This window comes from Fragaria vesca, linkage group LG7 (assembly GCF_000184155.1).
Source record: "Fragaria vesca subsp. vesca linkage group LG7, FraVesHawaii_1.0, whole genome shotgun sequence".
NCBI classification, from domain to species: domain Eukaryota; kingdom Viridiplantae; phylum Streptophyta; class Magnoliopsida; order Rosales; family Rosaceae; genus Fragaria; species Fragaria vesca.
Window position 1 is genome coordinate 8,375,733 of NC_020497.1, and position 14,021 is coordinate 8,389,753.

General features: G+C 37.8%; 2 protein-coding genes across 2 annotated transcripts in view; both read left to right on the forward strand.

Annotated features, from left to right (window-relative positions):
- The first annotated feature begins 324 nt into the window (after positions 1-324).
- On the forward strand, positions 325-4,272 carry LOC101295751 (dnaJ protein homolog 2-like). Its single transcript, XM_004306956.1, has 8 exons — positions 325-402; positions 1,582-1,758; positions 2,053-2,212; positions 2,352-2,490; positions 2,896-3,029; positions 3,110-3,252; positions 3,410-3,608; positions 3,698-4,272. The coding sequence occupies exons 2-8, from the start codon at positions 1,609-1,611 to the stop codon at positions 4,033-4,035; spliced, it is 1,263 nt and encodes a 420-aa protein (XP_004307004.1). The 5' UTR covers positions 325-402; positions 1,582-1,608; the 3' UTR covers positions 4,036-4,272.
- Positions 4,273-5,552: 1,280 nt separating this feature from the next.
- The window catches only part of LOC101298267, a 10,991-nt gene continuing 2,522 nt past the window's right edge, over positions 5,553-14,021 (forward strand). Inside the window, exons 1-13 of the mRNA XM_004308475.1 lie at positions 5,553-5,693; positions 5,794-5,906; positions 6,225-6,324; positions 6,434-6,578; positions 7,068-7,131; positions 7,227-7,372; positions 7,666-7,952; positions 8,236-8,577; positions 9,720-9,854; positions 10,008-10,145; positions 11,117-11,189; positions 11,302-11,387; positions 11,911-12,030. Coding sequence (XP_004308523.1) covers positions 5,553-5,693; positions 5,794-5,906; positions 6,225-6,324; positions 6,434-6,578; positions 7,068-7,131; positions 7,227-7,372; positions 7,666-7,952; positions 8,236-8,577; positions 9,720-9,854; positions 10,008-10,145; positions 11,117-11,189; positions 11,302-11,387; positions 11,911-12,030 — 1,890 coding nt within the window. The remainder of the gene's footprint in view (positions 5,694-5,793; positions 5,907-6,224; positions 6,325-6,433; positions 6,579-7,067; positions 7,132-7,226; positions 7,373-7,665; positions 7,953-8,235; positions 8,578-9,719; positions 9,855-10,007; positions 10,146-11,116; positions 11,190-11,301; positions 11,388-11,910; positions 12,031-14,021) is intronic.

Genomic DNA, 14,021 nt, shown 5'->3' on the forward strand with positions numbered 1-14,021 from the left:
GGGCATGTGACGGTTCTTGGTTAGAAGTCGGAGCAATAGCAAAGTTATGTGGCTCTGGTTTCAGTTATGTTGTGGCAACAAAATATATTGCAAATGTGATGGAAGGAGGCTATACTCTCCATGGCGCAACCTGGTTGGGTGCCTCCTTCCTTTATTGGCATGTTCCTAGTCACTGGTCCACTTTTCCTTTCTCCACGTCAATACTACTTCCACATCAGTTTTGGCTACTACCAACCCTCCTGAAGTCCTAAATATACCATTTTGCCCTTTCCTTTATAAACCCTCGACACTGAGATAACCCTCAGTCAGAAGGGAGCCCTCAAGGGAAACCCATTCTCTCCGAAACTCAGTCTTCTGTTCTCAAAGACTGAAACTTTATCTCTGAGAAACCCAGTTCCAAAGGTATTACTTCGTCTCTTAACTAAATCTTTATCTCTTGCCCTGTTTTTTCTTATCTGTGCGGTTAAATTCTTGACAGGGATTTTTAAGGACTTTAATTTCGTAATTTTTTTCTATAACTAGTTGTTTTTACGATTGTATTTATGTCTTGGCTTTTGGATTGCTCAAAGTAAGAAACTTTATGCAAGTTATGCAAGCCTTTGAGATTGATTGGATTGTCTTCAGTGTCCGCTTCTGGTGTGTCACACTGGCTTTGTATAACATATGTTTGATGCTTTTGCTCCGGCATTGTTGATTCTTGGGTTCTTTGTTATCAGCCTTTGTTTTCCTCATTTCCTTTGATGAGTTTCCCCCCTGTTTTTTTTTCCCGGTCACATAGAAGCTTTAGTGTTCCATCTTGGTTAAATTTTTGTAATTTATGAAATACTGGTGTACAATTTAATTCCATATAGTTGATTATTTGAATTGGAGGCTTTTGAAATTATAGAATTGATGATGTTCTCAAGTGATTAATAAGAAAATGAATTTACTGGTTAATGCCTTTTAGGTTGGGCCATGTCAAACAATGGGGAAACGCTTAATCTAATGAAATATCAGGTTACTTGCTACTTAGTAAGTTAGTATAACTAGACCAAATTGTCTTGCTAGAATTCTTTAGTCCAGGACAGTGTTAGATAAACTCTATATCGCCAGAACAATTCCCAGGTGTATTTGTTTTAACAAATCTATTATATGAAGACTTTGAGGTGAACCAGGACATAAAAAGGGAGAGCATTTTTATTTCTGATATCTTGTTGAGGAGAATTTTTAGATTGTCTTAGGCTAATTTTATATCTGTTGAGACATGAGAGCTACAGATTTACGTAAATTTGTTTTTGACTAGGTTATAGTGTTCTTTCTGTGTTGTTGACCTGTGGTTTGCCTTTATTAAGTACTTCTTTCTGTTGGATTACGATATTCTCGTTGGACTTTGTTCATTTTGTGGGGTTGTATATCTGACATCTTTTATACAACTATACCTGTGTGCATACTCGTGCACATCTGTACTTGTATTCTTTTGTATATTATCTACCTATGGGATTTGTATCCAAAACAGTCATCCATGTCCATAATTCATGTACATCACATAATACCCAAAATGTATGTGGACATACTTATGGAAGCTGGAATCAACTTATGCAGTAGCAGTAGTTTTGAAGTGCTTTCATCATGTTTCGCCATGCTGCGAGGAACAGTGATAACACCAAGTATTATGAGGTCCTTGGTGTCCCCAAAACTGCAAGTCAAGATGAGCTGAAGAAGGCTTATAAGAAAGCTGCTATCAAGAATCATCCTGATAAAGGCGGAGATCCTGAGAAGGTGAGTTTATGCACTCTTCTTTTATTGCCATGTAGTTTACTATTGGGTTGTGCACTGCTGATGATAAATCTGAAAATATCATGTTAAGTAACCCAGCTTCGCCAGGAAGGGTTGACATCAAAGTCCTTATAACTAGATGTGACACACTTGCTCTTTTGTATTCTATATTGGTTGTTTCTAACTGCCTCAATTTATAAAATGTTATCTGAAGCTTCAAAATGTTAGGAAAAATGTGTATATGGTAAAGACATTATTGTATTGTCAATTTACCCTATTCGGTTGGGTTGTGATCAGTTCAAGGAGTTAGGTCAAGCTTATGAAGTTCTTAATGATCCAGAGAAGAGACAAGTCTATGACCGATATGGTGAAGATGGTCTTAAAGATGGACCAGGACCAGGAGATGGTCGTCCCTCACATAATCCATTTGATATATTTGAAACGTTTTTGAATCCACGTGAGTGTTAACTTTGCTGATTTATACTAGTTGGTCTCTTATCTAGGGAAATCCTCCCCCCAACCCCCCCCCCCCCCCCCCCTCCCGGTTCTCTTGTCAGAAAGTCATGTTATGACAAAGTGTGCTACTGATCTTGCAGGTCATCGTACACATGTAAGAAGGCAGAAAAAAGGTGAAGATGTGATCCATACCTTGAAGGTTTCTCTGGAGGAATTGTATAATAGCACAATAAAGAAACTCTCTCTCTCTAGGACTATTTTGTGTCCCAAATGTAAAGGGTATGTGTCTATATGTCACACTTTTCATTTGGTGCTCTTTACTGCTTTATGTTTCTAACTGATTGCTGAACACCAGAACAATTATTTTCTTTGGGGTACCCTTATGTGTCGTTCAGAATATTCATTTCCAGCTGTTCCTATATATCCGAATATGGTGATCTCACATTTGTCAGATCTTGTGCATTCTGTGTTCCCAGTGGCACACAAGTGTTCCCAATATGGCATTGAATGAGACCGTAGTTCCCAACATCTATATATGTTAAGTAAGGTATTTTGGCTGTATATACATCAGTCGATGCAAAGTTGCCTCTTTAAGAAATGTGGATACCGCTTTTTGTGGGGATAGCTCTTTAGGAAGGATTTTGGCATCATCATGTGTTTAACCTCTATCCCTTTATTCTTCAGGAAAGGCTCAAAGAGCGGGGCAACTGGGAGATGTTATGGATGCCATGGCACTGGAATGAAGGTTTCAACACAGTCAATTGGATTGGGCATGTTCCAACAGATGCAACATCTCTGCCCTGACTGTCGCGGCTCAGGTACTTAAGTCATGCTTCATAATTCTTATATAACCTTGTATTGTTTTTCCCATTCTTAAAGACACCTGCCAATCTTACAGGTGAGGTAATCAGTGATAGAGATAAATGCCCACCATGCAAAGGAAACAAGATTACACAGGAAAAGAAGGTGCTGGATGTGCACATAGAGAAGGGAATGGAGCATGGACATAAAATTGTCTTTCAGGGACAGGCTGATGAAGCTGTAAGTTAAATTTCATATTTTTGAATTGTGCATTTGTACTGCTAATAGTTGCAAACAGGTACATATTGTTCTTATCATCACATGAAGTGGCAACATCACTATCTATTTGTCTTGAGTGAAATTTTTGTATATTTATTTGCTATGTATGGTTTGGCAGCCTGATACAATTACCGGGGATATTGTAATCATAGTGCAACTCAAGGAGCACACCAAGTTTAAGCGGAAGTTTGATGATCTTTACGTAGAACACACTCTCAGTTTAACTGAGTCTCTGTGTGGGTTTCAGTTTGTGTTGACCCATCTTGATGGCAGGCAGCTTCTGGTCAAAACAAATCCTGGAGAAGTCATGAAACCTGGTAATTTCTTGCTATTTGATAATTATCACCTGAGTTTTGTTCCTTCAGTGAGTTTGTAGTTGTTTTCCCATTCAATTTTCCCAATGCAGGTCAATCGAAAGCAATCAATGATGAGGGCATGCCTCATCACCAACGGCCATTTATAAAAGGAATGCTTTACATCCATTTCAATGTAGAATTTCCAGATTCTGGGATTCTTTCCCCTGATCAATGCCGAAATTTAGCGAGAGTACTAACACCTAACCCAAGCGAGAAGCATCTGACTGACATGGAGCTTGATGAGTGCGAGGAAACCACCATGCATGATGTCAATATTGAGGATGAGATGAGGCGCAAGTCAAGACAACAGTACCGGGAGGCATATGACGACAACAACGACGATGATGATGATGACCCCATGCCACGGGTGCAGTGTGCCCAGCAGTAAGGCGGTTTGTTATTTTTTTGTCCACCTTATAGGGCGGTATGGTAGTTGTGGTTAGTTATATTTCTTGGTTTGAGATGCTTTGTAGGCCTCTAGTATTCATGTTACCCCAATATTTTTTTTGTGTTGTGTTCTTCACATAATATGTTTTTTGTGTTGTGTTCTTCACAGATTTTAAAGTGCCACGAACTAAGAAGTTAGAATTGATTCGAGTCCATTTGCTGTCTTTTGGTTTTCCCTGCTTGTAATGCCCAATATGATTCAGTCAAATATATAATCTATGTTGTCGGAGTAGATCATAGTCTTCTGGTTTTCTGATGTAGAGATTTGGTGTTGCTTTCTTATGTCAAAAAATAATTAAAACAAGAGTTGAGAGGATTTTAGCATATCAGAGAGGAATAAAACTCTGATCTCAGCTGTGTTTCTTTCCTTTCATTCTTCTTTTTTTTTTTTTTTGTCATGTTCTTCCTCGGTTACTTGTGGTGCGACCCTAATTTGAAATGAGACGCATGAAATGACCTTCCTTAAACTCTTAAGGCTAGCTATGATACTTGATGACCCTTGTGGACTCCCAACTCCATGAATGAAACGAACTACTTCTCGCAGTTAGCATGGTGTGATATCAGGTCACCATTGTGCTCTTCTCTTACCTGTTGATCACTCTATTGTGCTCACCTCCATCAAAATGGCGCAATACTAGACCTGCTGCCCTCGTGCATTCCCCATTGATGTTGGTATGGCATTGCAGCATATCTGCATATGCAACGTCGAAGTGTTTGGTGCGACCTGAAACGCATCAATGTTTCTTCTCTATGCTACCCATGTTTGGACAAGTATGTAGGTGACCTTGCCACCTTGGGTTGGATAAGATGGTTCCCGGGAAAGCAATTTCTCATTACTCAAAACTGTTCAAATTTAGGAGCATGCGAGTCTTCTTCGTACTCTCCCAAAAGTTCATCACAACAAATTGAAGCCTACACAAGACCACAAAACGAGTTTGCGGTACCCTACTCGAACTCGACAACGGAGGGATAGGAAATAGTGAAAAAGAAGGCAAGTTTAAGCGACTGATAAAGAGTCGAAGGAGTCAATGCTCAGTGACCAAAATCAAATTTAAGTGACTAAAGTGATATATTTGAAACATAAGTGATAAAAAGTGGAATAAGTTAAAATTCAGTGATCATTTGTGTAATTTAGTCATACTTAATAATATATATAATTTCTCACACCGTTCAAATTGAAATAGATTTCATTTTCTAATTCTCACTCTCCAACTCCAACAGAAAGAGAGAGTGAAAAGGAAGAGTGTAGAACACAGGTAAATCCAAGGAAATGGAAGGAATTGGAGTCTAGAAGATTCTAGAGTGGCCAATACTCTAGGCTATATCTGTACCGGCGGAGCTGAGAACCCATCACCGTCACCGTCGGTGGCGACTGTAAAATCGAGCACCTCAAGACTTGAGCTTTCTCTGCATGCAAACATATCTCACAAAAACCCAAATCTGAGTGCACATTTTATGATGAGGAGAGGTAGAAAGCGTTCGAGGAAATCCGCACAAATTGGGGATGAGGGCAATTTGGGAAATCGAAGTTTGAGAAAAAGGAAGAGTGAAGTTGAAGCTGGAGGTTCTTCTAAGAAGAAATGTACTAAAAGCTCAGATGTATGATTTTTTTTGTTAGTTTTAATTTTTTTGGTATTCGATTTTTGTCTTGTGTAATTCTGTGTTATGTGCATGTTTCTGATTTTGGGTTTGACAGCAGGTAAAATGGAAGTCCTCAATGTGCCATCAGTGTCAGAGGAATGATAGGGCCAGAGTTGTTAACTGCACAAATTGCAAGCGAAAGCGGTTTTGTGTGTCTTGCATTCAGAAATGGTAAGGGTTTTGTTTTATCAGCTCTTTCATTCTTTTATTAAGTTTGTTTCACATTTGCTGGACTAGCCACTTTTGTTGGATGGAGGTTAAATCGGTACAATACAATGCATGATGCATGTGGAATTAGTTTGTGTAAGTTACTTTTTTTTTTGTAAAATGGGGCTTGGAACACAGCCTAACTTAGAGCCTCAGCGCCACAGTCGAATATATAGGGTTCTTTTGATGATGATATACTTGATGTCAATTTTTTTAAGCTATTTTGTTTTTTTTCCCCCTATGGATGGTTATATACTTAATGTCAATTTTTGTGTTGTGTAGGTATCCCCAGATGTCAGAGGAGACTATTGCTGACGCTTGTCCTGTATGCCTTGGAAATTGCAATTGCAAAGCGTGCTTGTGTTTGGAAGGAACTAATGATGTGAGCTTGTCCTTCTCTGCACTATCATCTCCTGGATTTTGCTAACGGAACCCATTCATTTGCTCTTTATTTGAGTGATGTTTGATCTAGTTTATGATTTTTGCTGTAGATTTTGAATAGCAAGCTTGAATTGCATGTTAGCAAAGATGAAGAAGTGGAGCACTCTAAGTATTTGCTTGAAGCACTGCTTCCATTCTTGAAGAGATTTAATGATGAACAAGTTATTGAGCTGGAGATGGAGGCTAGGAGGCAAGGTATATTCTATCTTCGCTGTTAAGTTGCTGGAACTAGTTAGATGTAGAGGGTTTGGGAAAAGATAGTTGGATCCAGGTTAAGTTTGATCATATCAATGTCTCAAAAACTCAACGATGAGGTGAAAGATGTTGTTTGTTTATTGGTTCATCAGTTTTCTAGAATTCAAACTGTATAAAAGTCAGTAAAAGCAGTTGCTTGGTTCTCTTTGAGCATCTTTAATCTATCAATTTAAGGACCATCCTTTTAGCCTAATTATTCTTGATTGGAGGGGTTTTGTAGTCTGTGTACTGGGTTTTGCTGGAAGGGTTATATGTGGATTCATGTGTCTTATCTGGCATTTCTTAAAAATATGTGTATCGTGTATCAAAAAATTTCATAAAACTGACTAGCATGAGTTTATAATCTTCTCCATCTAATACCTAGCACGCAATATCCATGCAAGCTCTTGTTTTAGATTAATTTTCCTTTGCTATGTTCAAATGGGACAGGAAAATATCTATCGGAGCTAAAAATACAAAGGTCGGACAGCTCTCCGAATGATCGAGTGTACTGGTAGAGCCTTTATCAGAAGTTTATTGTATTATAAATTTGTTCCTTGTGTACTTATAGAGTAATGACTATCAATCGTTTTATGCTTTCTTTTTCAGCGACAACTGCAATACATCTATCATTGATTTCCACAGAAGCTGTCCTATATGTTCATATGACCTTTGCCTTATCTGCTCCCGAGAGATTCGGGAGGGGAACCTGCAAGGAAGTGCAGAGGAAGTGGTTGATGAGTATATTAATCGAGGTCTAGACTATTTACATGGTGGCATAGGAAACTTAATCAAAAAGCCTTCTGAAACTAAACTCAAGTGTTGTGCAAGGTCAACATCTAAGTGGAAAGTAAACAAAGATCAAAGTATTCTTTGCCCCGCAAAAGACATGGACGGCTGTGCTTGTAGTGTTCTAGACTCAGATGCATATTTCCTGAAAACCACATTAGAGAGTTGGTAGAAAAGGCAGAACAAATTGCAGAAACTACAAAACTTATACATGCAACTCGACCTTCTGCACAGAAGTTTTCATGGTTCAACTCTGCAGGTGGTGCTGACTCAAGAAGCACTGAATTGAGGAAAGCAGCTTCTCGAGAGGATTCAGAGGACAACTACTTGTACTGTCCAAGGGGCAGAAATAACCATGAAGACTTTAAGGATTTTCGTTGTCATTGGATCCAGGGTGAGCCTGTGATTGTGGGCAATGTGCTTGAAAGTGCGACAGGTTTGAGTTGGGAACCATTTGTTATGTGGCGTGCTTGTCGTCAGATCCAAAATTCAGGGCATGGTAGACATGTGGAATTTAAGGCCATCGATTGCTTGGATTGGTGCGAGGTTAGTTGTTCTGACTGAAGTAGTGATGGAACTTTGTAGTTATTCAATTTATCAGTGTTTGTTATGATGCTTTCAACTGTTTCACTTTGTAAATTTTTAGTTTGAGGATTTTAAGAAGTTTCTGTGCATATCTTGTCAAAGAAGAAGCATCATTCTTCATTCGTTTCCAATTTATGTCATCCTGATTCCTGATACATTAATTACTCTTAGGGGAAATTAGCATTTGAATTTGTTGTTGATGGCTTGATTTTGATTTGCGCTTTCAATCTTGAATGAAATGCAGCTAGATATCAATATCGTCCAATTTTTTAATGGATACTTGGAGGGCCAGTTTGATGGGAAAATGTGGCCGCGAATTCTGAAACTCAACGATTGTTCCCTGGATGATTATCTGGAGAAGCGCCTTCCTCGTCATTGTGCTGAGTTTATTTGTTGCTTGCCATTTAAGGAATATACCCATCCTAGCAGTGGCTCTCTGAACCTTGCTGTAAAATTGCCTCCGGAGTGTGTAAAGCCAGACATGGGACCAAAGATGTACATTGCTTATGGTGTGTCCCAGGAGCTTGGACGTGGAGATTCAGTAACTAAGCTTCACTGTGATTCGTGTGATGTGGTATGTTTTTCTGTTTTGCATTTACTGATTTTTCTTTGGCTGGGTTGAGAGGTTCAGTGGGTCAGCATATAGCTGTGTTTTATTGTGCATATGATCTCTTGTTTGATTTATGTAGCGACGCTTAATGGCATCTCAGTCAATTGCAATTTCTTGTCTGATCACTCCTCTGATGGGATGATAAGTTAATTAAATTGATCTGATGTGTGATTATGTTTAGTGATGTGTTGGCTTGGATATTCTGGTTGGTATACCAATTATGTTGAGGTCGCCTATGGTATGCTGATGTATACCATACATTCATGTTGCAACTAATTGAACCAAAGTTACAATATAATTTAACCAAATTTACAACATTGACAACATAGTTACACATCGACAACGATTTGTTCATAAACTTGTAAAATTGTTGTAAGTGAAGTAATTCTCTTTAGTTGAGCCAAAATTAACCAAAAAATGACTCTGTTATCCACAGTGACAACAAATTTGTTGTCATGTCCGTAAATGTGGATATCACATACATGTAGGTACCTAAGAATTTCTCAACTTCTTGATTTAGGTCTACCAATTTCTGAACTCTGGACTTATACTTCATATGCGTTACAATTTGGTAAATGCATCTTTTTAGACTTTCCATTCTGTGTGTTGGTTTTGTTAGAGGTTGAACAATTCTATAAAACTCCAACACCATGAGAGTAACTATCCTAAACTTCGGACATGAGAGCTTTGGATACACCCAATGAATGAATTTATAAGACCTGTAAGCTTAATTTTTGTGATTTAGATAAAAAAGAAACATCGTGAAGGTTCAGTATATAAAAATAAAAATAAAGGGTTGGGTGGTGTATAAAAGATGTATCTATTCAGTATCGTGAGGTCAATAGGGTATATTGACTAAGATAAACTTCAGTTTAAAGTAATGTCTCTCCTTGTTCACAGGACAGTCAGACATCGGTCAGACACTTGTCTGGTTGAGATACTGGTAACTAAGAAAGCTGCATAGGATTTATATTCTAGCCAGTATTTTTCTTTTCTTTTTGAGATATCTTAACCACTTAAAAAAGTAATTGTTAATTCCTTCATTTTATTGTACTTTTTTTATCAGAATCACTGCAGAACACTAAGTTCTAGCGTCTTTTTTCCCCTCTTCTGCATAGGTGAATGTTTTGACACATACTGCCGAAGTGACAATCACTGCTGAGCAACTTTGTACTATAGAAGAGTTGAAAAAAAAACACATTGAACAAGACCGAAGGGAAATGTTTGGAAATTATGATACTGTGGATGACAATGTTGATAGTAAGGAGTCTGGCAGTGGGTCTTGTGTCAGAACTGCAAAGGATAAACAACGTTGTACTAAAGTTAAGGATCAGTTTGCAACTTTTCAAGAAAAGACTAACGTGGCTGTTCAAACTGATAGTTGGAATGGTGGAATTTGTTCAAAGGAATCCATGTCTGAAAAGAATGCAGAGGGAGGTGCTTTATGGGATATTTTTCGACGACAGGATGTTCCTAAGCTGCAGGAATATCTATTAAAGCATTACAAGGAATTCAGGCACACATACTGTTGTCCATTGCAGCAGGTGATTTCGTAATAAGTTTTAAGGGCTTTTCATACTGTTTCAGCCTATTTTTGCACAATTATACATGCTTCGTCTTAGAAGAGTACTTTTCTACAAAAAAAAAAAAAAGTAACATAGAAGAGTACAGATTCATACACTCACTCAACTACTATAACTCAATGTCTATTTTCAATCTGGTTCATGGGCATCTATCACGGCCACCTTGTTGTATGCTATATATAGTTCAAGAACTTGTTTAGTTTAGGATGTTTGTGTTTGGCTTAGGTACAGTGGTGCATCTACCCAACTTTACTCTAACCATTTAGCATGATTTCGTAACTGTGCTTCTGGTCTTGGTTCAAACAACCTACTTGAAAAAGAATTCTCATGATTGAATTTCATGTCATTCCAGGATGCCACATTGACACACACAATAGACCACTGATTCATTTTGAAGGCATTCAATGTTTTGATTGCCTTCAAAAACCATGTTTGTATGAAATTATTTGTATTTTGGCGATTGGAAGTTACACTTGTTCTTCTCCTTTGAGGAAGTGATTAACCAAAGTCTTTTCTTTTCCTCTATACTGATGTTTTCTCATCTATTTGAGGTCATTTATTGCCAGAATATTGTATGATCAGCTTAGAGGGTGGTTGATGTATATACTCACTGATCTTGATATAAGCTTATAGTTTGTTGGAGCAATCATGGACTATTTCAGATGCTTGCTTATATAACCTTTGGTTCAGAACGCTGTACATTGATTATAGTCGACTGACTGAATTGGCAAATATCGTGAGTTTGTTATTTGGAAGAGAATAAAACATTCTTCAGACTGTATGAACTTTTTACTTTGTAGTTGGAAGATTTTATCCAATTTGATCTAGTATCTAAAGAAGAAAAGTAGCCTTTCTGTATATTTTTTATTAATTTTTTATTTGAAAATCTGAACATGCATTACTTATTCATATGATATATTTCTTCTCTGTAGGTTACTCATCCCATACATGATCAGACCTTTTATCTGACTTTGGAGCACAAGAGGCAGCTGAAGGAAGAATATGGTTGGATCATTTATACATATATGAAGAACTGTAGAGTATAGTCAAAATTTATGATGCATCTGGAACTGTGGGTTTTGAATTACATATACCATGTTGTTTTTCTGGCTGATAGGAATTGAGCCATGGACATTTATCCAGAAACTAGGAGATGCTGTCTTTATTCCTGCAGGATGTCCACACCAAGTTAGAAACTTAAAGGTAACTTGTATTGGAGAAAGATAACTTTAATCTTTGCATAGATTTGTAGCTGTTCTATCATTTTCTGCAAGCTAATTAATTAATGTTTTTTTTTTGTTTGTAGTTAACAATATATATGTTCAATTTTATTATTACAAGCTGCATATATGTTTTATCTTTTTGGATGTCGAATCCTTGATTGGCTGTTTCTTATGAAACAACAGTAGTGTGTTCATTTCATTGGAAGTTTTCAAGAATTTAGTTATGTTGAACAGTATAGTGATCATGCTAGTGGCATGCATAAGGAAAAGAGTAGTTTCAGTTTTGAGTGTGATAACTTCGTCCACCTTGTAATAGTGAAAACAGTGTTTAGCACCTTCAACATTTGCTGGGTGCTGGTTTCACTGGTAGGTCCTCACTATAGGGGATTCTATTCACTCTTTCTATAAACAGGCAAATGCTTGATTGTGGATGAAATTATGAAAATAGTTAGTATTATCATGCATTGGTACCTAAATCTTAACAGTTCCAATTTTTTTTCCAGTCGTGCATAAAAGCTTCAGTTGAATTTGTCTCCCCTGAAAACGTTGGTGAGTGCTTACGTCTGACAGACGAGTTCCGCGCACTTCCACTAAAGCATAGAGCTAAGGAGGACAAATTGGAGGTATGTCATAGGCGTATTTTTTTTATATTTGGCTATGAATGTGATTATAATCATATGTTTTGGTTTGAGGTTCAAATAAAATGAATAAATAAAAGATACAAGGTTCTTGTTGACAATCATTGGTTAATAAGACCAGATCGTATATATATCTAGTTCTAGTTTTAGCTGTAAGTCACTTTCTATTTATCTCTTGGGTATAAGCTTCATTGTTTGATGTAATTTTTTTATTTAAGTGGATCTATTCGTGGTGTTGATTGGAGATATTCCTTTAGGTTAGAGGGTATCTCCCCTTCAGGTTATATTCCTTTAACATACACTCTGCATCTGTATGAATATAATATGATATGAAAAAATATCTCTGTTTCCGTTCTTTTTTCACAGAAATGGGTATAGATATGTCTTTTTCAAAATGTAACATAAATCTATTTCAGTTTGAAAACATGTGGAGTGACTGAGTTTGAAATTTGAATTAGTAATGTTCCTTTCTTATAAAAAAAAGTTCAAGGGGAGGTTCTAGTTGGACCTCCAAATTTGCTATGTACGCCTCCATCATTTTTACACTTTTATTTGACTTGTCAACTAGTGTAAAAACACATATAAGGACAAATAGACACATATCGAAAGAGAGAAAGAAACGATGACTCACTTTCTACCTCCTCCACGACTAATTCACTTTCAAAGTATACTTTAGTACCGAAACTAAAACCCCAGTTAAAGAAGCTGCCCTTGTTCTTCTCGGCATGTTAGGGTTTTGAAGAGGGATTGGATTTCATCTTTTTGCTTCTTCTGGGCATGGAATTGAAGGAGAGGTTGGTCAGGTTTTATTTTGATAAAAACACCCCTCTCTAAAATGATGAAATCGATCTCTCAGAAAAATCTTCCTTTTATAAAACTTAGATATAAGCTTAGCATCCGAGTGGCAGTCTCCACAAACACGAAGGTTCTTCACAACACGTATTGGTTGAGAGGGCTTGGAGCTAATAAGCCTAAAGGCAATCGCTAGCTAGTTTCTCACTATGAAAGATTAGGGCATGTTACTTCATGTGCTCTTTCTCAACGAATTACAGTTGGTGAGACTTGTTTGGCACACATACAATTGACTTCAATCTCCCTGCTATCTCATCCAACTTTGAGTAGATATCTTCGGATAAAGGACGAGTATTATCACCAACTAGAAGTTCATGAACACTACCATTGATTTCAATTAAGCTACACCCAGGGAAACATGTTTTGCATGAAGACATACTTGAATTTGCAGATTGTTGTTACTTTATTCCGGATTATTGCAGACTTCTTCTATCTGCTTTAGATTGTTGTTGTGGTTTCACAAATTCTGGATGATTCTTTCAAGGGTACTTGGGTAAGAATCAAGAGGTCTACTTAGGTTTTTAAGTATGTTAAAAAGTAAAATGAGGTGTACTAAGTAAGGGAGGTCTTACATAACAAATTCGGAGGGAGGTCTGCATAGCATATTTGGAGGTCCAACTAGAACCTCCCAGGTTCAAATAATTAATTAATAAATTTGAGGCATAATTTTTCGGCGTAGTTTGAAAAATACATAAAAATAAAAACTCCTCACACTTGTCAGGTTTATGGAGGTCCTCTATATATATATAATATATATATATACACACGAAAACGATAGAGAGCGCATGTGCGCACTCTCCTTAAAGTGTGCACTTCCCTCCGTTCGCCACCGTCCGGCGCCGATGACGGCGCACCTCCACCCCAGAAGACTTCAGCAGCGTCCTCGACCACTTTCCCTCCCCGGCGAGTCCGTTTTTTTCCAGTTTTCCAGCGAGATCACCCAAAACTTCAAATAAAATCGATCTCGCCGGAAACTGGAATTCAGCGGACTCGCCGGGGAGGGAAAGTGATCGGGGACGCTGCTGGAGTCCGCTGGGGTGGAGCGCGCCGTCGTCGGCGCCGGATGGTGGCGAACGGAGGGACGTGCGCTCCACATCCGGCCTGTATATATATATATATATATA